The 24,267-nt window shown below is 39.9% G+C and overlaps 1 protein-coding gene across 1 annotated transcript in view; it reads right to left on the bottom strand.

The window, feature by feature from the left end:
* CERS5 (ceramide synthase 5) overlaps positions 1–24,267 on the bottom strand; it is a 35,309-nt gene that overhangs the window by 2,740 nt on the left and 8,302 nt on the right. The window contains exons 2-9 of the mRNA XM_068561514.1: positions 8,989–9,094; positions 8,248–8,378; positions 7,487–7,544; positions 4,385–4,435; positions 3,602–3,694; positions 1,832–1,960; positions 1,624–1,730; positions 662–818 (exon numbers count right to left, since the gene is read on the bottom strand). Coding sequence (XP_068417615.1) covers positions 662–818; positions 1,624–1,730; positions 1,832–1,960; positions 3,602–3,694; positions 4,385–4,435; positions 7,487–7,544; positions 8,248–8,378; positions 8,989–9,094 — 832 coding nt within the window. The remainder of the gene's footprint in view (positions 1–661; positions 819–1,623; positions 1,731–1,831; positions 1,961–3,601; positions 3,695–4,384; positions 4,436–7,486; positions 7,545–8,247; positions 8,379–8,988; positions 9,095–24,267) is intronic.

Here is a 24,267-nt window from a genome sequence, read left to right on the forward strand (position 1 = left end):
GCCCCTCCCCTTGGGATTGTGTATTACCGAAGCCTGAATCCCCAGCCCGCAGGCTAATCACAGTCTGATTGCTTCAGAATTTGCAAAATTCAGTTATGAGTTTTATCACTGAATGATCTTTCTTTGTGCTTTTGGGCTCTTGGCATAAGATGGGTATTTGAAACCCTGAAGACCTATCTCACTTAAGACCCCTGCCTCATCCAACAGTAAGGTGAGATTGGTACTTAGTCCCTTACATAAACCATATCTTGAACATCACAGTGTGGCCATCTTGGGGTGGCTTGCGACTTACCAAACTACTCCTAGGCAGTCTAACATCTCTGCTTTTATACAGTTTATATCTTGGAGCTCTGCATATGATTTCCTTTGAAAAAAGGCTCCCATGCTAAAAACAAAAATATGAAATCCACGAAGTAGGTAGGTAAGGGGTAGGAAATGGTTGAGGTCATCTCCAAACCTAATCCTGTTTATTATTTTACAATGGTCATTCCTAAGGGACAGGAAGAAGGCAGATCCTTCCTCTGACATCTAAGTCATGTCTTAGATGGCTAAACACTCATACTTAAAGAAAAGATGGAAACTTTGGAGCCCTAGGCTCTTTGCTGGGTAATACCTATTTTCCCACCCAGCCCCAAAGAAAGAAGCCATCTTTCATCCTCACCTTTCCTCGAATCAAGGCTTTGAAAGCAATTCGTGCAATTAGGTAGGACCAGATGACATGCAGAACCTGTAGGATCAGGAGAAGGCCATTGAAGAGCCACCAGGAGGGATAGGGCCCGATCATCTCCCAACTCTCAAAGAGGGTCGTATTCAGAATCCTGTAAGAGGGAGGCCAATGGTCAGATTCCAGAGTCAAAGCCAGACAGATAGGGATGAAGCTGAATTCCCTGGAAAGCAGAACCTTGTGTTTTCTCCCCATACCTTCTATCAGTTGAAGTTCCAGAGATATTCATCCACAGTGAGAAAAGAATAAAGAAAGGGGCCCATGGAGTTTTCTATCTTTAGGGATAAGGAAAGATATAGAAATCTTAGCAACTGATAGAATAAGTCATATTATTAATCACTTCAAATATACAGAGTTTCACAAATTTGGGACACCAATTTTAATCATAATCCTAGGAATTACTCAGATCCTCAGGCACATATAGGACAGCTGGTAGCTGATTCCCTCAGACTAAGGAGAATCTCCAACCCACAGAGTCAATGACTTTGTATCATAAAGTAGTGAGTGTAGAAGTGAGAGTGGTGTATGTGTGTGTTGGTCAGAGTGGGAGACAGGGTATAGAGCAGGAAAACAAGCAAGAGCCTGAGAATTTTGTAATCAGTACAAAAGAAGGCAAAGGAATTACTTAGGCATAAAATGAAGACTGCTCCTCAGAGATGAGTCAGGAGAGCCACAGCTAAGTGAGCTGGATGCTCTCAGTCTAGATCACACCTCACTAGAAATATTGTGCAAGGGAAATGAGGTCCTTTGAGAGTCCATAAAGGGTCAGGTTAGGTCAAGGAAGAAGCAGAGCAATATTTAGGGTTAGGGAACCTTGGTGGTCTGTTCCCTAAACTGGTGAAAGGTATCACCAGTTTATGGCTACGTATCTACCGTAGCTCCACAGCCCTAACACTTACCAGAATGGATAGATTCCTAGACGAGTCACCACAAAAATAGCACTGAAGATCACAAAAAGGGTGTCACAGAGACGCTGATACTTGGCATAATTGGCCAGCTTGGCTGCCTGGAGAAAGGAAGACAAGAATTGAGCTGGGGAGAAAGCCAGTTCTCAGGAAGAAAAGTAAAGAAAGAGGAATAGTGAGGAAAGGGGGATTGGGGTCTTACCTCCAGCAAGAAGTCTGAGGCATCATGTAGACACATGACCAGAGTTCCCACTCGAACCATGTTGTTGATGTAGGAGAAGGTAATGAGCCCAATGGTGGCCAAGTGATGCACAAACATGATCAGGAAGTCCTAGGAAGGAATGGAAATAAAACAGGCAGGTAAAGGCAAGGCCATAGAGCTGCCGGCCAACTCAATGTCCTGCACTGTTCTCAGAGGGTCTTATCCCACCCCTTAGAAGTTCCATTTTGTTTAAATTCTCCCTCAAGGAGCTGCCTAACATTTGACCCAAAACTCTCTATGTCAATGACTGACCCATAATCTACGTTAATATAGCTCAAAACACAGAAAAGAATAATTTTCTTTGGTAGTTGCAGAACATGTAGAGCTTGGATGCTGAGCTGACACTTGGAAATAATTTCCCAGGTGGTAGTAAGGCATACAAGCCTTAGATATTTCAGATATCCTTGAAAGTCTAAGACTCTTCTGCTTTGATGAAGGAAATTTCAACCAAAGGGACCTAATGGAAAGGGGAGGTTTGTGAAGGGGGCAAAGCTAAACTATTCCAAAACATTTCAGAGACATGCTAAACAATCCATCTTACTACAAGCACTTCCTGCTTTCAGATTTAAAGCTCAAACTTCCTCTTGGGTTCAAATGCCAATGTTAGTCCTGGAGAAATCTCTAAATACCTGAGTTATTAGACATATCTAATAAATACTTCCCAGCCCAGTGAGGGAGACAGGGTGGGAGAGGGCAGGTAAATTTGCATCAGAGAAGCAAGGATATAAAGTCTGTGCTCTCCACAGAGACAGATAAAATGGTGTATTTTAGCTCTTGAGTTGGGGATGAGTTTACAAATACACATTCTAGAATGTTTTAAAACCAACATATGTATTACAAACCTTTTTATATGTGTCATGTATTAAAATAAAATTTTAGTAAGGAGACCTGTGTCTCCTAATCATAGGAGGGTGAAAGGCATCTGAATTGTGTATCAAGCTTCTAGGTTACACAACAACTAATAACCCAGATCAATTTCAATCCATTCCCACAAAGGCTAACCCTGATTTTCCTTACCAAAGATAACCACGAGTTAGTGACAGATTAGGGTTAGAGCTGCTGGAACTGCATTATGTCAGTTATGTCAGGACACCAATAAAAGGTGAAGATTCTGCCCTTTCTGTCTGCTTATAAAAAACTTAAGTCATTTCCAACTTTGCCACTCTGTGGGCAAGTCAACTCACTTCTCTGAATCTTCGTTTCCTAAACAGTAAGAAAAGGGTAAACTAAATCATCTAAAACCCCTTCCAATTGACATTCTTTAAGTAAGTTGGGTCACCAAGAAGGGAGAACAGAGAGGGAACAAGGGTCCCTAGTGCCAAACAAAAGCCAGATCTAGCTTTTCTGGAATCAAGGCTTTTCCTGGATCAGGCCTTACTATCCCTATGTCCTGAGCTTAGGGACAAAGCTCAGACTAAGTTTCCTGAGCTTTGTATATGTTAGAACCTTGGAGAAAATGAGGAAAAGGGTATGCTTCTTAGATGGCTAACTGTTTTCATCCTGGGCTGCCCTGAATGCCTCAAATATACTTCATCATTAGTCAGGTCTCACTTCTGAGAACATTACAAAGAGCTAAAGTCCCATTAAACCTACTTTCTCCCTCTTCTGTGGTCCCAATCAGGGCAGAGAATCTATCACAATGACAATAATGATAGCTGCTGGAAAGAAGGATGCAATAAGTCAGGGAGTTGAGGGAGCCAATGCCCTTACCTTTCTTTTAATGTCTGTAAACTGAGAAAACATAAGAGACCAATAGAAAGCCAATTCCATGATATAATAGTAATAAAGCCCATTTGTGAGAGGCTGGAAGAGAGAAAGAAGTAGTTAGAATACCAGCTAGTAAAAGACTCATTCCATCTCCCCAAATTTCTCCGTCTCAGAGGACCCATACCCCAAATTATTAAATAACCTTCCTCTCCATCATCTTCCAAGATCTGCAATAGCTAACAGACCTTGGATTGGTGCGGAGACTTAAACCTCTTCCCTTCCACACACACATCTTCAGCTCTCATCTTTCAGAGATCAGATAAGGTTAACACATACTATAGCACAATCAAATCAGTGTGTCTAGAATTCTGGGCAATTAGTGCTTTTCAGGGGATTAAATACACTGAGGCCTTTCTTTCTTCTACTGTTAGCAGCCCCCTGACATTTTTCTACTATGGACTAGAACCATAGTAGAAAATCTTGAGGGATTCAAAAGGCACACATGAACCAGAAAGCACCTCATTAAGTGCCAGGAAGCTGTTTTTCTTTCCAGCCCAATTAGGGTGAATATAGGAACCTGGAACAAACAGATCACTGGATTTCACTGCTATGGGGACCCCAAAAATAGATACCCTGAATATATGACTCAAAGAGACTCAGTCCCTAATCCCTCAAGAATCCCAAGGAAATGTGCCATCTTCCCTTGGGACTGTCAATGTACTCTCCCCAACCCCATCTTACACACACACACATAAGACCCCTGTCTTGAAAGGGCTCAGATCCTACCTGATAAGGGTAACTGTGCCAGCATTGTCGGGTGTCCCAGAACCAAGGCGACTAAGAGGAAACAGATAATCCAAGTCAGCCTTTAGAATTCTCCCCTGGTTCATCTATATAATCCCTTTCTCTCTATGCTTGGGGCAAAAGAGTTGGGAAAGAAAAAGGAATCCCTCTTGACAGAATTTAGGGTAACTAAACGGCTAGACTTTTCTTCTAGAACAAGAAAGTGTTATTACAAAGAGAGAAACCATGCTTTGAGGTACGTAAGAGCAATGAGAGCTCTAGGATAGTTTCTGGAAACATCACAACCTGGAATACATAGGAAACTGGGAGGCAGGAAGACAATGATTTCTTTTCTTTTTTTTTTTTTTAAACATCTTTATTGGAGTATAATTGCTTTACAATGGTTAGTTTCTGCTTTATAACGAAGTGAATCAGTGATACATATACATATATCCCCATATCTCTTCCCTCTTGCATCTCCCTCCCTTCCACTCTCCCTATCCCACCCCTCTAGGTGGTCACAAAGCACCGAGCTGATCTCCCTGTGCTATGCAGCTGCTTCCCACTAACTATTTTACATTTGGTAGTGTATATATGTCCATGCCACTCTCTCACTTTGTCCCAGCTTACCCTTCCCCCTCCCCATATCCTCAAGTCCATTGTCTAGTAGGTCTGCATCTTTATTCCTGTCTTGCCCCTAGGTTCTTCATGACCATTTTTTTTTGTAAGAAAACATTTTTATTCCCACCTTACAAATGTGGAAACTGAGATTCAGAGAGATTAAGTAATTTCCTCAGGGTCAAATCTCAAGGAAAGAGAAATTTGACTGCAGGTCTGTTGGACCCCAAGAGTCTTCCCATCACTATATTACACTGAATCTTTGAAAGCCAGGGTGCATGTGTTTCTGGATGGCTTTAAGATATCTCATGAATGTATATTCCAGCAGCAACTAGTGAACTCTCCAGAGACAAGGCCATTTAATCAGAACTGATATTATGATATTATCAACGTCCATCATCTAGACCTGGACACATCAGTTTGAGTCCCTGAGAACTAATGCATCTCTGTCTGTGGTTTGTGTTTTTTACGTGTATGGAGAAGACACCACGGAATCAGGGAACCTCACATAGGTGTCGGAATTTGAGGAAGACAATGATTTCATTTAATAACTGAAAGAGAGATCTCCATGCCAAAGATTCACAAGTCAAAATAATCTCGAATGGAGTTTCAATTAAGTCCATTTCATCTAAGTTGTTGAATTTATTACTATTAAATTGTTCATAATATTGTCTTATTATTCTTTCAATGTCTACAGAATATATAGTGATAGCTTCTTCTTTTTTTTTTTAATTTTTGGCCACACCCCACAGCATGTGGGACCTTAGTTCCCCAATCAGGGATCGAACCTGCACCCCCTGCATTGGAAGGCGGAGTCTTAACATTGGACAACCAGGGAAATCCCCGTGATAGCCTCTTTTTCTCCCTGATACTGGTAATTTGTTTTCTTGTTTTTTTTCTAAGCGTTTATCAATTTTAATTAAACCTTTCAAAGAACCAACTTTTGGCTTTATTAATTTTCTCCATTATTTGTCTAATGCCTATTTCATCGATTTTTGCTTTTTTTTTCTTTTTCCTTTCCTTTAACTTACTTTGGGTTTACTTTGCTCTTCTTTTTCTGGATCTTAAAGTGAAAACTTAGGTCATTGATTTTAAAGCTTTCTTCTTTTCTAATATAAACATTTAAAGTTATAAATTTCCTCTTAAGTATGCTTTAGCTACATGCCACACATTTTGGTATGTTGTATTTTCAGCATCATCCAATTCAAAATATTTTCTAATTTCCCTATGATTTCTTATTTGATCTTTGGGTTATTTAGAAGAGTTGTTTAACTTCCAAATATTTCTCTAGATATCTTTTTATTATTAGTTTGATTTCTATTTTAATTCCATTATGGTCAGAGAACATATTTTGTAAGATTTCAATATTTTAAAATTTGCTGAGGGCTTCCCTGGTGGCGCAGTTGTTAAGAATCCGCCTGCCAATGCAGGGGACACGGGTTCAAGCCCTGGTCCGGGAGGATCCCATGTGCCGCAGAGCAACTAAGCCCGTGCGCCACAACTACTGAGCCCACGTGCCTAGAGCCCGCGAGCCACAACTACTGAGCCCACGCGCCGCACCTACTGAAGCCCACGTGCTCTAGAGCCTGTGCTTGGCAACAAGAGAAGCCCGCACACCACAGCGAAGAGTAGCCCCCACTCGCCGCAACTAGAGAAAGCCCGCGCGCAGCAATGAGGACCCAATGCAGCCAAAAATAATAAATAAATAAAAATAAATAAATTTATTAAAAAATAAATAAATAAAATTTGCGGAGACTAATTTTTTGGCCTAACATATGGTCTTAGTTGGTGTTCCATGTGCACTTGAAAATAATACATATCCTTCAGCTGTTGGTGTCCTATATATGTCAATTAGGCCAAACTGGTTGATTGTGTTGTTTAAATCTTCTACATCTTCAGTGATTTTTGTCTAGTGATTTAGTCAATTACGAAGAGTATTAAAATCTCCAAATATGATTGTATATTTGTCTATTCTCTTCCTTTTCCCTTCTTTCTGCCTCTTTATGTTTCATGTATTTTGAAGCCTCAATTATTGCATTTAAAGGAAAACTGTGGTACAGTGAAAAAAAAAAAGCGGACTCATGAATCAAAAAGCCTGAAATTCTTCTTTGACTCTGACAATTAACTGAAAAGCAGGAATAATACCTGTTTTACTCACTTTAATGAGTTACTAACTTCATTTCTGTAATGTCTCCTCCTTGAAAGAACAGGACTTTGTCAAGTGCTTTGTAAACCATCACGTACTATGCTGATTTAATTAATTTTTTTATTATTAGCATTATTTATGGGAGAAACAGTAGTCACGAGGTTACTGATATCAGGCCCCAGACAGAAGACAATCTATTTAGCTTATCACAAGAAAAAAAAAATCACAAGAAAAAAAAAAAAAGGGAGTGAGGGACAAAATCTAAAGGTATTTAACTCTTATCTTCAGGGATGTAGGCATGATTAGAACCCAAAGGAGAACCAGAGAAAGTTCAGACTCACCGACCAGAGAAATCTAACTCCATAGCAGAATATACATAAATAAAAAGTGAATCTCCACCTGGATGGGCAAGAAGTAGAAGTTAGATACATAGTCACTCAAAAGAAAGTCTGTGAGGTAAAGAAGTCAAGATAGCAGATTTGGGGATAAGACAGTTACTGGTAAGAAATTAAGTTCCCATAATAGGGACAAATACTGTTACCGAAAAAGCCAAAGAGATAAAAATCTTCCAGCCTCTGTTTAAAATAGATTTCCACAAGTGTATACTGGCTTTAGTAAACTTTTCTTCCATATTAGACTCCCTGATGATAGTGCCTATTATTTTTTTTTTTGCATGACAATGAGAAATACAGTGCTCGGTGTCCAGAGGATAATCGGCAAAAACCCAGTGAAATGGATTATAGTATGTCCAGAAAAGGGATGCTTCCCACTAAAATGTCAATTTAGAGCAAGCTGGTATTATCTCTACCAAGGTGTACAAGGGTATGCATATCTACCTATGTAAGTGCCGGTATAGGAATTCATTCCCAATTTATTTGGGAAAGGGGCACAAAATGGAACTACATCTAGCTTGGGGGCAAGCATGTCCAAGAAACTAAGGGTGATCAGGCTTCCAGTTCTCTTCTTCCCAGCCTATAACAGAGTTAGCCCTCCACATCTATTGACTGTTATCCTAACAAGAGAAGTGATTTCCAAAAAGAAAACCTTAGTCCAGTCATACTCCACCCTTCTCCTCACTCCCCACCTCCTTCTGCACACCTACATGCTTTCACAGAATTTAGTGAGCGTTGGGGGCTTGTCCTGATTCCTCCGATGGCGAAACCAGCATTGGATTTTTCGGACATCCCAGTCCAGTTGCTTTGACAGGCCCTCCAGCCTTTTCTCATCAGGATACTGCAGATGTATGACCAGAGTCAGAACATCCCTTTTTCTTCAAACCTCTCATTAAATCCCTTTGACTAGCTGAATGGCAAAGCGGCGATAACTATAGTGACTTAAGTAATGTTTTTCTTTCCAGCTTTCATCCCCAAAGTCATTTGTAGCACGAAGTACTATTTTACACATCAAGGACCTTTACCATTCATCTATACACATCCTTGTTTGGTCTTCTCCCTCCAGCCCAAGCTAAGTAAAAAGAGATATTAAAACCCAACCGCAAAGGCTATCAGTACCATCTCCATTTGATTATGCAACTAGGTAATGACAAGAGCTGGAGCAGGGAAAAACAAAATCAAAATATGATGTGTGTCTGGGGGAGAAGGAGGGGTGGTGGTGGCTGCTAGGCCCAGAACTCAAATGTATGTAAACGTGACTTATTTAAGGGATCCTGGCCAAAGGTATTTCCCTGAGTGGATAAAGTTTTCCTATTAGCTCTATGGACTACCCAAATGTGAAAGATCATCCCATCCTATCCCTACCCTTGGAAATACTTGCTCTTTTATCCTCCCCTGCCCTATGGGATAAACCCCCACACGAATCTTCCTCTGCTTCTTTGCCCACTTACCTTGGTAACAGATATGAACACCTTTTCAAGGATGGCATTAGGTTGGGCCTGATAAGGACCACTGTCCTGGATGCCAACATGGAGTGCACAGGGTTTGGCAATATACCTGTAATGGAGAAAACCCAAAAGCCAATTCTAAAAATGGTTTGCTAAGCATGAAGCAAAGATCCTGATTAGGGGACTGATAAGAGGAAAAAGGGGAAACACTTGGCTGGGAGCCAGGACTTTTTGATTTAGTCCTGGATTCTGCCATTGACTCATTTGAGAAGTGACCTGTTGAAGAAATATTGGAACATAAGCTCTCTTTCCATTTTTCCCTGGCTTCCCTTATCACATCTTGAGCTTTAGAGTCAGAGAGAGCTAGATCAAATCACTAGTCTACCATTTACTGCCTGTATGAACTTGGGCAACTTATTTAATCTTGCTAAAGCTCAATTCTTTCATCTATAAGATTAAGATTCTTGCTACTCAACATAAGGCCAACAGCATAAGGCAAACAGCATTACTGTTTTTTCCTAGAAGCTTTTTAGAAATACAGAATCTTGAACCCCATCTCAGACCAGCAAAATCAGAATCTGCACTAACAAGATTCCCAGGCCAGGGGATTCATATTCCCATTAAAATGTTAGAAGCGGGTCTACTTTACATGAATCTTGCAGGTACTATGATATTACATATATGAAGACCGTGACACAAGGAAAGTGCTTAATAAATGGTAATTTTCCTTATATCAAATGATCAAGAAGATCTTAATTGGAGGGAAAAGTAGAACTGAGACTGAGCTCTTCCTAAACACAAATATCCCGGGTCATGGTCACCTTCCTGCCTAATCAAAAGACTATACGGAAATACTCAGAACTTTCAGGAGCTCTGAAGAAAGAAATTGGGAAACTACGAAGAGTGGTAAGAAAGAAATTACCTATTAGTACTCAATTCTAGTCCCAGATCTACCACTAATAAGTCACATAAACTTGGTCAAGTCACTTAATTCTTGGGTTTTGGTTTTGTCGTCTAAAAGAAGGGGTTATATGAGATGACGTATAAGATTTTTTTTCTCGGGCTTCCCTGGTGCCGCAGTGGTTAAGAATCCACCTGCCAACGCAGGGGACATGGGCTCGATCCCTGGTCCGGGAAGATCCCACATGCCGCGGAGCAACTAAGCCCGTGTGCCACAACTACTGAGCCTGAGCTCTAGAGCCCGTGAGCCACAACTACTGAGCCCACGTGCCACAACTACTGAAGCCCACACGCCTAGAGCCCATGCTCCGCAACAAGAGAAGCCACCACAATGAGAAGCCCGCACACTGCAATGAAGAGTAGCCCCCGCTCGCCACAACTAGAGAAAGCCCACGTGCAGCAACGAAGACCCAACGCAGCCAAAAATAAATAAATTAAATAAATAAATAAATTTAAAAAATAAAAGATTTTTTTCTCTTTCTAAGTTTCCATGGTTATATCATTGATTATAACTAACATAACTTTTAGATCTTTGAAAATTGAGGAATTATTCCTTGGTTCTTTAAGAAAGATCTCTCTGTTCTCCACAACCATAGATTTTTATGAGCCTCAGCTCTAGGAAAAGCTTTATGTAGTCACTTTCAGAATAAGTCAAAACCAGTTCTAGCTCTCTTAGCATCTTAGGGAGTCTCATGATGAAATTATAACTGGGAGGCGTAAGATGGAATGCTCTTGACCTATTTTCTTGATCGGCATTCGAATCCAGAATTTATCTCTAAGGGAGGGACTGAAAACAAGAAACTTTGTTTATTGTCTTCCTCTATGAAAACTTCTTTTACCTTTATCACCAAAGTTCCTGAGCCATGGGGAAGCGTTGATTCAGATAAAGTAAGCCACATCTGCAACCCGTTCTTTTCTCTCTTTTGCACCAGTGGTATAAAAGTTTCATTCAAATGCCAGTGCTAACAGATACTTTAATTTATACTTCCTAGTATATAATTCTGTGTACAAATATTTTAAACCCCCATTCATGTTTAAACTTCTTGTGAACACAGAGAATTCCGTTTTCGTATTTATCAAGGTTCTGTACTCAGTAGTTGCTCAGCAATTGACAAGGAACAGGTCTAGTGAATTCCACCCTTATTCTGTTGGAGCTCAGTTTGGACCCAGCATTGATCAGCATCCAGAAGAGTAATTAAGGCAGCCATTCTTGGGACTTCCCTAATAGTCCAGTGGTTAGGACTCTGCGCGTCCACTGCAGGGGGCGCAGGTTTAACCCCTGGTCCGGGAACTACAATCCCATGTGCCATGCCGCAGCACGGCCAGAAAGAAATTTAAAAAAAAAAGGCAGCCATTCTTTGCTGTTGAGTTGGTGCCATATCAGAGATAAAAGCACTGAATCCTCTCTCCCTGTCTCCTCTCACCTATGTTAATTGAATGAAGAGGTAGATCCAAGAACAAAAAACTGCCTTTCCAATTCCTACTTTTACTCCCTGATCCAGGTCTCTTCCTCAGTGCAGTCAGGTGATTAAAGGCCCTGGGGTTAGACAGATTTTACCAGCTAAGAGACTTTGTGAAAGCTACTCACCTACAGGATGAGGATAATAATATCTGCTTCACAGGTTTATTTTAAAGATGAGATGACTTGATGCATGCCTAACCCAGTACCTGACACTTTGTAAACATTCATTAAAAGGCAGCTATTATTATTTTTACTAGGAACAGATAGTTCAGTGTGGGTACTCCCTGACGGTACCTCCAGCAAAGTGAGAAGAGCAAGAAACCCTCTTTTACACAACAGGGATGGGTTTGTACCCTGATCACTTGGGTGAAGCCAAGATTGCTTTATTATCTAGACCGTGAAGCAGACTTAATATCCTAGAGTTGTCATAAGCTCACATCCTGCCCTCATTAGTTCAGAGTTCAATGAAAGACATAAAGCTACTGGCATCAAGTCAGTGGCAGCTGTAAGACTCTAAGAAAATTTGTTTATTTGACAAATATTTATTGGGCACTGATTTTGTGCTATAGCATGAAGCACAAAACCAAAAATAAGGACTTATGATTGGAAAAGAATTTTTTTAAAAAAATTTATTTATTTAATCATTCATTTGGCTGCACCAGGTCTTAGCTGCAGCACGAAGGCTCTTCACTGTGGCACGTTTAGTTGCAGCACACGGGTTTCTTAGTTGCGGCATGCGAACTCATAGTTGCCGCATGCCTGTGGGATCTAGTTCACCGACCGGGATCGAACCCAGGCCCCCTGCATTGGGAGCGCAGATTCCTACCCACTGGACCACCAGGGAAGTCCCAAGAATTTTTTCTGTGATAAAAAAATTCAAATCAGGGGACTTCCCTGGCGGTCCAGTGGTTAAGACTCCATGCTTCCACTGCAGGGGGCGCAGGTTGGATCCCTGGTTGGGGAACTAAGATCCCACATGCATTGTGGCGCAACCAAAAAAAAAAAAAAAAAATTCAAATCAGAACTTTCAGAAAGTTCACACCTAGTCATGTGTTCATTCCACATCATTCACCTGGCATTTAGTATAACTTATAAAATAGGTTGGTCAAACTCCAAAGAGCCCAGCATTAGCATTCATCCTTTCTGTTAAATCAGCACTTCTCAAAGTGTGCCTGGAGACCTCTGAGACCCTTTTCAGGAGCTCTGCAAGGTCAAAATTATTCTCATAATTCTATAGTTTCATAATAATTCTTTTCTCTCTCATTCTCTCATGAGTGTACAGTGGAATTTTCCACAGCTTACATGACATATAGCAACAGATCGAATGCAGAACTGATATGAGACTACAGCTACCAGATATTAAAGAGACTCACAAAAATGTAAAATAATGCTATTCTCACATTTTTTTTTGTTTTGGAAAAGTAATTTTTCATAAAACATTAGTTATATTACCAATACGATCAATGTATTGTTACTTATAAGTGAATTAATAAATACAATTTAAAAAATTTTCTATTTTAATTTCTAAAACAGTACATATTGTTAGATATTATCCATATAAACAAAAACTCTCTGGGGTCCTTGATAATTTTTAATAGTGTAAAAGATTCCTGACATCATAGTTTGAAAACTGCTGTGCTGGACGACATTGTCAAACTCATCTTGTGATTTTTTGTCCTCTCCAGTATCAATGTTACCCAAGTTTTAAAATAATTTGTAAGACCAGACTACACTTTGCCTGAATATCTGAATAAGTAGGCATCTAGTGGTCTATAATGGTAAACTACTCCTTTCCACCTGCCACTCCAGGAACATAAGTCTAGTGACCCAACCTGATTGTATTGTATCTGTCCTGCTCTAGGGAGATCATTTCATTCTGCCCCTTTCCTGTCCTCCAGATACATGGCAGCAGCTGACCTAAGCCTGGGTTAATTAAGATGAAATTACTCACTGCTTTGCTTTTTCATACCAAAGACAAGAGCTATATCAACAATTCTATCTTTGTGACCCATTGTAACATCATTGACGGATATGAACTATACACAAATATATTCAAAAGTCTAGATCGAGCTTCTCAACTAGTGTGTCATGGAAAGTAACATAGATGGGCTATACTTATGTTGAGATACTGCTCTTAGCTCTCAGGGTGGTCCACGGGGTGGGTGGTAGCCAGACACCCTTGTCTGTAGCCTTTGGCCTCATATATCCCACTGTGCATGCACATATTATTTTCTATGTGTGCAGCAACATGATTGGGTTGGGAAGCACTGGCTTAGATCAATTTCTGGAAAAACATAAAAATGTCAAAATTGATATATAAAGAAGAAAAATAACCATCAAAGAAACTGAAATAGAAAACAAGATTAAGAAGGGAAAAATACAATAAAAAGAGGTCTTATACAGACTGATGAAGATGGTATATCATTAGGTGAAGAGTATTGAATAACTAAATATTTTGAACCTGAATACTCCCTCCACCACCCTCCACATAGAGAGACAGACAGACACACACACACAAACATGGAGAGAAGATAGCTGAGATATTTAGAGGCAAATGCAGAATCTCATAGAAAACATTCAGAAAGTCCTTTCCCTTTACAATTGAATTTTTTTTTTTTTGGCCGTGCCACTCAGTTTGCGGGATCTTAGTTCCCCAACCAGGGACTGAATCCGATCCCTTGGCAGTGAAAGCGCAGAGTCGTAACCACTGGACTGCCAGGGAATTCCCTACAACTGAATTCTTAATAAACCAATCACATTAAAAAATGTAAGTAGCTTCTAAAGAGTTGAAAGAGAAGGAAAAAGTAAAAAGGACACTCGGGGGCAGAGTCAAGATGGCGAACTAGGAGGATGCGAAATTCCCGTCTCCTCACAACTAGGGCACCTACCAGGCACCAGAGGGGGACCACAGACACCTAAAGGGACGGGAGGAAGCCCCAGCGATCCGGTAGTGCGTGGGGGAAGTGAAGGGGGAGGAGAAGTGGAGGCAGGATGGGACTGGCGCCCCTGAAGGGTGGCTCGGGGAGGGGAAAAGGGGGAAATTGGGGGACCATTGGGAGGGCAGAGGATCAAAAGGGAGCATGGCCAGGTTTCCCCTGCCCACCTGCTGAGATCCCGGGCCTGATCCTCTGCCCACCTAGGCCCCCTCCAGCCCGGTGGGTCCTGAGGGAGTGGGAGGGAGGGAAGGGGGAGCAAAAGTAAAGGCCAGACCTCCAGGACCAGCACCCCGACGGGTGGCTGGGGGAGGGGAGGAGTTCGTACACCCAGCGGGACCCACCCATGGTTAGGGGTCCAGTGGCGATGGGGGAGACCCTGGGGGAGATGGTGGGGGAGGGGCACGAAGGAATGGAGCCAGTGCTTACCCTGTCCACTTAGGCACCGGGAAGCCTGTTGGGCTCTCCGGCCTAATCCTCTGCCCTCGGAGCCTCCCTCCTGCCGTGCAGAGCCCAAGCCCCGCCCCTACACCCCCACCCAGGGCCCCGACTCTACACTCGGAGACCCCCTCCAACGAGCTGGGCCTAAACCCCACCCACACACCCTCACTCAGCGCCCTACCTCTAAACTCGGAACTCCACACTCCTGAGGCCCTCCTTTCCACATGCTGCCTCTCCTCTTCCCCACAGGTCCAAGCAGAGGCCACGCCCCACGCTTAAACGTCACCCACCTAGGCCCCACCCCATGCTCAAACGTCACCCCCCCAACCTGCCTAAGCCCCGCCCCACCCTAAACACTGCCCCTGCCTAAGTGCCACCCCAGCCTAAACTCCGCCCCCATGGCCAAGGCTTTTTTTTTTTCTTTTCTTTTTTCCTCTTTTAGATTGGGGTTCTGTTTTACATTGTTGATTCATTGTTGTTGATTCTTTCATATTTTTATTTTTTCCTAATAAACCTTTTATTTTTCTAATTTTATTTTATTCTTTATACTTTGTTATTGTTCTCTCCTTTTGGCTTGCCCCCCCCCCCCCATTTTTCCTTCTTTTTTCTGTTGTGGTTTTATTTTACCTTGTTGCAGTCGTTTCAATTATAGTTTTATTTTTCCTAATATAATTTTTATCTTTCTAATTCTATTTTGTTTTTTCTCTTTCATGTTGTGCTGCTCCTTTCTTTCTTCCTTTTTTTTTTTTTTTTAACCGTGCCACAAAGCTTGTGGGATCTTGGTTCCCAGGCCGGAGGTTGGGCCCAAGCTCCTGTGGTGGGAGCTCCAAGTCCAAACCACTGGACTAACAGAGAACCTCAGACCCCAGGGAATATCAGTTGGAGTGAGGCCTCCCAGAGGTCTTCATCTCAGCACCAAGACCCAGCTCTATCCAACTGCCTGCAAATTCCAGTACTGGACGTCTCAGGCCAAACAACCAGTAAGACAGGAATACAGCACCACCCATCAAAAAAAAAAAAAAAAAAGAAACGACAAAAAAAAAGTTACAGACGAAGGAGCAAGGTAAAAACCTACAAGACCAAATAAATGAAGATGAAATGGACAACCTACCTGAAAAAGAATTCAGAATAATGATAGTAAAGATGATCCAAAATCTTGGAAACAGAATGGAGAAAATACAAGAAACATTTAACAAGGATCTAGAAGAATTAAAGAGCTAACAAACAATGGTGAACAACACAATAAATGAAATTAAAAATACTCTAGAAGGAATCAATAACCAAATAACTGGGGCAGAAGAACAGATAAGTGAGCTGGAAGATAAAATGGTGGAAATAACTGCCAGGGAGCAGAATAAAGAAAAAAGAATAAAAAGAATTGAGGACAGTCTCAGAGACCTCTGGGACAACATTAAACACAACAACATTCGAATTATAGGGGTCCCAGAAGAAGAAGAGAAAAAGAAAGGATCTGAGAAAATATTTTAAGAGATTATAGTCGAAAACTTCCGTAACATGGAAAGGAAATAGTCAACCAAGTCCAGGAAGTACAGAGAGTACCATACAGGATAACCCCAAAGAGAAACATGCTGAGAAACGCATTAATCAAACTATCAAAAATTAAATACAAAGAAAAAATATTAAAAGCAGCAAGGGAAAAGCAACAAATAACATACAAGGGAATCCCCATAAGGTTAACAGCTGATCTTTCAGCAGAAACTCTGCAAGCCAGAAGGGAGTGGCAGGAAATATTTAAAGTGATGAAAGGGAAAAACCTACAACCAGGATTACTCTACCCAGCAAGGATCTCATTCAGATTCGATGGAGAAATTAAAACCTTTACAGATAAGCACAAGTTAAGAGAATTCAGCACCACCAAACCAGCTTTACAACAAATACTAAAGAAACTTCTCTAGGCAGGAAATGCAAGAGGAGGAAAAGACCTACAAAAACAAACCCAAAACAATTAAGAAAATGTAATAGGAACATACATATCAATAATTACCTTAAATGTAAATGGATTAAATGCTCCAACCAAGACAGATGGGCTGAATGGATACAAAAACAAAACCCATACATATGCTGTCTACAAGAGACCCACTTCAGACCTAGGGACACATACAGACTGAAAGTGAGGGGATGGAACAAGATATTCCATGCAAATGGAAATCAAAAGAAAGCTGGAGTAGCAATTCTCATATCATACAAAACAGACTTTAAAATAAAGACTATTACAAGAGACAAAGAAGGACACTACATAACGATCAAGGGATCAATCCAAGAAGAAGATACAACAATTGTAAATATTTATGCACCCAACCTAGGAGCACCTCAATGCATAAGGCAAATGCTAACAGCCATAAATGGGGAAATCGACAGTAACACAATCATAGTAGGGGACTTTAACACCCCACTTTCACCAATGGACAGATCATCCAAAATGAAAATAAATAAGGAAACACAAGCTTTAAATGACACATTAAATAAGATGGACTTAATTGACATTTATAGGACATTCCATCCAAAAACAACAGAATACACTTTCTTCTCAAGTGCTCATGGAACATTCTCCAGGATAGACCATACCCTGGGTCACAAATCAAGCCTTGGTAAATTTAAGAAAATTGAAATCGTATCAAGTATCTTTTCCGACCACAATGCTATGAGACTATATATCAATTACAGGAAAAAAACTGTAAAAAATACAAACACGTGGAGGCTAAACAATACGCTACTAAATAACCAAGAGATCACTGAAGAAATCAAAGAGGAAATCAAAAAATACCTAGAAATAAATGACAATGAAAACATGACAACCCAAAACCTATGGGATGCAGCAAAAGCAGTTCTAAGAGGGAAGTTTATAGCAATACAATCCTGCCTCAAGAAACAAGAAAAACCTCAAATAAACAACCTAACCTTACACCTAAATCAATTAGAGAAAGAAGAAATAAAAAACACAAAATTAACAGAAGGAAAGAAATCATAAAGATCAGATCAGAAATAAATGAAAAAGAAATGAAGGAAACAATAGCAAAGATCAGTAAAACTAAAAGCTGGTTCTTCAAGAAGATAAACAAAATTGATAAACCATTAGCCAGACTTATCATGAAAAAAAGGGAGAAGACTCAAATCAACAGAATTAGAAATGAAAAAGAAGTAACAACTGACAGTGCAGAAATACAAAGGATCATGAGAGATTACTACAAGCAACTATATGCCAATAAAATGGACAACCTGGATGAAATGGACAAATTCTTAAAAAAGCACAGCCTTCCGAGACTGAACCAGGAAGAAATAGAAAATATAAACAGATGAATCACAAGGACTGAAATTGAGACTGTGATTAAAAATCTTCCAACAAATGAAAGCCCCGGACCAGATGGATTCACAGGTAAATTCTATCAAACATTTAGAGAAGAGCTAACACCTATCCTTCTCAAACTCTTCCAAAATATAGCAGAGAGAGGAACACTCCCTAAACTCATTCTACGAGGCCACCATCACCCTGACACCAAAAGTAGACAAAGATGTCACACAAAAAACTACTACAGGCCAATATCATTGATGAACACAGATGCAAAAATCCTCAACAAAATACTCGCAAACAGAATCCAACAGCACATTAAAAGGATCATACACCATGATCAAGTGGGCTTTATCCCAGGAATGCCAAGGATTCTTCAATATATGCAAATCAATCAATGTGATACACCATATTAACAAATTGGAGGATAAAAACCATATGATAATCTCAACAGATGAAGAAAAAGCTTTTGACAAAACTCAACACCCATTTATGATAAAAACTCTCTAGAAAGTGGGCATAGAGGGAACCTACTTCAACATAATAAAGGCCATATATTGACAAACCCACAGCCAACATCGTTCTCAATGGTGAAAAACTGAAAGCATTTCCTCTAAGATCAGGAACAAGACAAGGTTGCCCACTCTCACCACTATTATTCAACAGTTTTGGAAGTTTTAGCCACAGCAATAAGAGAAGAAAAGGAAATAAAAGGAATCCAAATTGGAAAAGAAGAAGTAAAACTGTCACTGTTTGCATATGACATGATACTATTCACAGAGAATCCTAAAGATGCTACCAGAAAACTACTAGAGCTAATCAATGAATTTGGTAGAGTAGCAGGATACAAAATTAATGCACAGAAATCTCTTGCATTCCTATGCACTAATGATGAAAAATCTGAAAGAGAAATTAAAGAAACACTCCCATTTACCACTACAACAAAAAGAATAAAATACCGAGGAATAAACCTACCTAGGAGACAAAAGACCTGTATGCAGAAAACTATAAGACACTGATGAAAGAAATTAAAGATGATACAAACAGGTGGAGAGATATAACATGTTCTTGGATTGGCAGAATCAACATTGTGAAAATGACTATGCTATCCAAAGCAACCCACAGATTCAGTGCAATCCCTATCAAAATACCAATGGCATTTTTCACAGAACTAGAACAAAAAATTTCACAATTTGTATGGAAACACAAAAGACCCCGAAAGAAAAACAGAGCTGGAGGAATCAGGCTCCCTGACTTCAGACTATACTACAAAGCTATAGTAATCAAGACAGTATGGTACTGGCACAAAAACAGAAATATGGATCAATGGAACAGGATAGAAAGCCCAGAGATAAATCCATGCACATATGGTCACCTTATCTTTGATAAAGGAGGCAAGAGAATACAATGGAGAGAAGACAGCCTCTTCAATAAGTGGTGCTGGGAAAACTGGACAGCTACATGTAAAAGAATGAAATTAGAACACTCCCTAACACCGTATACAAAAATAAACTGAAAATGGATTAATGACCTAAATGTAAGTAAGGCCAGATACTATAAAATTCTTAAGAGGAAAACATAGGCAGAACGCTCTATGACATAAATCACAGCAAGATCATTTTTGACCCACCTCCTAGAGAAATGGAAATAAAAACAAAAATAAACAAATGGGACCTAATGAAACTTAAAAGCTTTTGCACAGCAAAGAAAACCATAAAAAAGACGAGAAGACAACCCTCAGGATGGGAGAAAATATTTGCAAATGAAGCAACTGACAAAGGATTAATCTCCAAAATATACAAGCGGCTCATGCAGCTCAATATCAAAAAAACAAACAACCCAATCCAAAAATGGGCAGAAGACCTAAATAGATATTTCTCTAAAGAACAAACAACCCAATCCAAAAATGGACAGAAGACCTAAATAGACATTTCTCCAAAGAAGATATACAGATTGGCAACAAACACATGAAAAGATGCTCAACATCACTAATCATTAGAGAAATGCAAATCAAAACTACAGTGAGGTATCACCTCACACCAGTCAGAATGGCCATCATCAAAAAATCTACAAACAATAAATGCTGGAGAGGGTGTGGAGAAAAGGGAACCCTCTTACACTGTTGGTGGGAATGTAAATTGATACAGCCACTATGGAGAACAGTATGGAGGTTCCTTAAAAAACTAAAAATAGAACTACCATATGACCCAGCAATCCCACTACTGGGCATATACCCTGAGAAAACCATAATTCAAAAAGAGTCATGTACCACAGTGTTCACTGCAGCACTATTTACAATAGCCAGGACATGGAAGCAACCTAAGTGTCCATCGACAGATGAATGGACAAAGAAGATGGGGCATATACATACAATGGAATATTACTCAGCCATAAAAAGAGATGAAATTGAGTTATTTGTAGTGAGGTGGATGGACCTAGAGTCTGTCACACAGAGTGAAGTAAGTCAGAAAGAGAAAAACAAATACTGTATGCTAACACATATATATGGAATCTAAAAAAAAAAAAGGTTCTCATGAACCTAAGGGCAGGACAGGAATAAAGACACGGACATAGAGAATGGACTTGAGGACACGGGGAGGGGGAAGTGTAAGTTGGGACGAAGTGAGAGAGTAGCACCGACATATATACACTACCAAACGTAAAATAGATAGCTAGTGGGAAGTAGCTGCATAGCACAGGGAGATCAGCTCGGTGCTTTGCGACCACCTAGAGTGGTGGGATAAGGAGGGTGGGAGGGAGATGCAAGAGGGAGGGGATATAGGGATATACGTATGTATATAGCTGATTCACTTTGTTACACAGCAGAAACTAACACAACACTGTAAAGCAGTTATACTCCAATAAAGATGTTAAAAAATAAATAAATGTTTTTAAAAGTTAAAAAAAATTAAAAAAATAACAAGGACACTCAGGCAGAGGGAACAGCATGTACTAAAGCAAAGAGATAAGAAAGGGCTTAGAGAAGTATGCAATGTACAAATCAGGAATGGAGGTGGTGACAATGACAGGGGAAAGAACTATACAAGTAGTTAGGGGCCAGGTCACAGGTACCTTGCATGTTATGCTAAGCTTGAACTTTATCCTGTAGTTAATGGAGAGTCACTGAAAGGCTTTAGGTTATTGTAAAAAATCCATGCTATAAGTAATAAAGCACTGAACTAAGTAAGGCTATAGAAATGGAAAGGCAAGGTTAGATTCAATTGATGGTGAGAAAGTGAAACCGATAGAACTTGGTGACCGGATAGATGTAGGAGGCAAAAGAAAAGGAAAAATCAAGGGTGCCTTCTATGTTTCCCGATTGGGAAACTAAGTTGATTATGGAGCCTCAACCAAGTAGAGAATAAGATAAGAAAAGCAATTTGGGAGTGAAAGATGAGTTGTGTGCATGCTGAATTTGAAGTACCCATGGAACATTGAAATGCAACAGTCTAGAAGGCAAATAAGCTTGGAAAAAGGGCCTAAGATACATACACACAGACACAGACAAAAAGGTATGAGAAAGAAAAAAGAGAAAAAAAGAGAATGAGAGAATGAGAATATAGGTGGTAGCTAAAATTGTGAGGGTGGATGTGACTACATAAGAAAGGAATATAAACTAAAAAGAGAGCCAAGGTCAGAATACTGGGAAACACCAACATAAAAGGTGAATTTAGGGGACAGGAATGTCAGAGGTGGAGTTGTATCAAATGAGGTAGAGATCAAGTAAGACAAGGATTTCAGTATCCCATGGATTTGGCAATTTGGAGACCGGTGGTAACCTTCACCAAAGAAATTCCAATAAAATGGAGACTCTAAAAGATAGTAATGAGTTATAGCAGTGAAAAGATATAAAGGGGAGGAAGAAAGAAGTGGAAATAGCTAAGACTCTCAAGAATCTCCGCTAAGAAGAGAAGGGAATGCCTTCACTTCCTGCATCAGAACCACTTTATCTAAAACTAATATCCCTGTGCTTTATATCCATTCTCTTCCTGATTAGAAATTTCATTCTATTTATTCCTATTTTTTTCTATTACCTTTGGCTTCATTCTCTACTTGTTTCTTCTCATCAGACCTTGAACATGCTCAAGTTTTCCCATGTTAAAACAGTGCTTCCTGTCCCTCACACCCTCTGGCTCTCACCCACCTCACAACTAAAGTTCTTGAAAAAGTCCTCTTCTCATGACTTCTCTTCTAACTCCCACTCATTCCTCAACCTTCCTCTCTCTCTCATCTGGCTTCTGACCCTATACTTCACTGAAGCTGCTCTTACCAAAGTCATCAATGATCTCCTTATTGTGAAATCAAATGGATGCCTTTCAGGCCTGCATCTTACCTGACCACTTAGTGCCATTTGACATTATTGAGCATGTTCTCCCCCTTGAAATGCTCTTTCCTCTTAGCTTCCTTTCTGTCACACTCTTCCTAGTTTTCTCCCTCTATCTTTCTGGCAGTAGAACTAGACTTCTTGGTGTGCACTGCTAGTTGGGTCACCTTGGACAAGTTACTTAACTTTCTCCTTGCTTCAGTTTTCTCATCTGTAAAATGAGGATAACCACAGTATCTACCTACTTCATAAAGTTACTATGAAGATTCAATGTTTAGTACTTAGAGCAGTGCCTGGGACAAAGTAAGTACTTATTAAATGCTAACTACTGATATTATCAAATACTCTATGGCTGTCATACCTCTTATCTTCTTTTGGGTTTCTTTTTCCTCTGCCTTCTCCTAAAACACAGTGTTTCCTCAGGGTTCTATGCAGATTCTTACCTTACTCTACACACTCAACCCTGGGTGATCTCATTCAATAACGGCAGAGGGTCTGTATGGTCCACAGACCCCAGAGCATCCCTGAGATACTCACTGGGGGCTCATAAAGTCAAAACTATTTTCGTAATAATATTAAGACATTTGCCTTTGTTATGGTGTTGATATTTACAATGATGATGCAAAAAAAGCAATGGTGGATAAATTTATGGAAGCTGAGCACAAATCAGGGCAGTGGCACCAAACTGCAGTAGTAGTTATTGTATTCTTTCTTGCTATAGCCTCTTACTTAACAACAACAACAACAACAACAAAGCCAGTTTCACTAAAGAATGTCCTTGATGAAGCAATACAAATGATTAATTTTATTAAATGCCAACCCTTGAGTACATTCTTTAAAAGTATTCTGTGATAAAATGGGAAGTACACAGAAAGCACTTTTACTGCATACCAACGGATACGGTTGTCTCAAAGAAATGCACTTGTTTGACTGATTGAGTTGTATGCTGAACTAAAATTACTTTTTACAAAGAACACCATTTTTACCCAAAAGAATGACTGACAGACAAACTACAGTTATTCAGGAACTGGGTATTTCAGAGACATTTTCTTAAAAATGAATGAAATAAGCCTGTCATTTCAAAAAACAAACACTCTTGCCATTGATAAAATTCAAGCTTTCAAGTGAAAATTAGAAGTTTAGAGACCATATATCTGCCTTTGAGCTTGACAACGTCCCAATACTTCAAGGTTTTTCTGATGAGACTGTTAAAGTGAGATTAACTATATGATTTTTTAATACTATGTAATGAAACGTATTGGCATTTAGGATATCTGTATAACTTAGTGAACTAGTATTTTTCAAGTGACCAATACATGATGTCCATTCAAAGTGTAAGACAGACCAGTGGATTTTAACATGAGTGGAAAGCTCATTGATATGGTTTCAGATTCTAACCAACCTCTAAGAAACTACTCCTTGTGTTTTGGTGTAGTATCAAAGATAAAATACTTCCCCCTTCCAATAACATATCTGTGTAAAGCCAGCTTTTATTTATACACTTCAACCAAAACAACATATCACAAGGGGTTGAATGTAGAAGCTGGCGAGGAGAATCCACCTATCTTCTACTAAGCCAGACATTAAAGAGATCTGCAAAAATATAAAATCAATGTTTTCCTCTGAATATTTTTTTGTTTAGAAAATTATCTTTCAAAAATGTTATTTATGTTAACACGTAATAGGCTTTTTTTTTTTTTTAATTTATTTTTGGCTGCTTGGGTCTTTGTTGCTGCGCGCGGGCTTTCTCTAGTAGCAGCGAGTGGCGGCTACTCTTCCTTGCGGTGCGCGGGCTTCTCATTGCAGTGGCTTTTCTTGTTGCGGAGCACGGGCTCTAGGCACGTGGGCTTCAGTA

This window comes from Eschrichtius robustus, chromosome 13 (assembly GCF_028021215.1).
Source record: "Eschrichtius robustus isolate mEscRob2 chromosome 13, mEscRob2.pri, whole genome shotgun sequence".
Taxonomy (NCBI): domain Eukaryota; kingdom Metazoa; phylum Chordata; class Mammalia; order Artiodactyla; family Eschrichtiidae; genus Eschrichtius; species Eschrichtius robustus.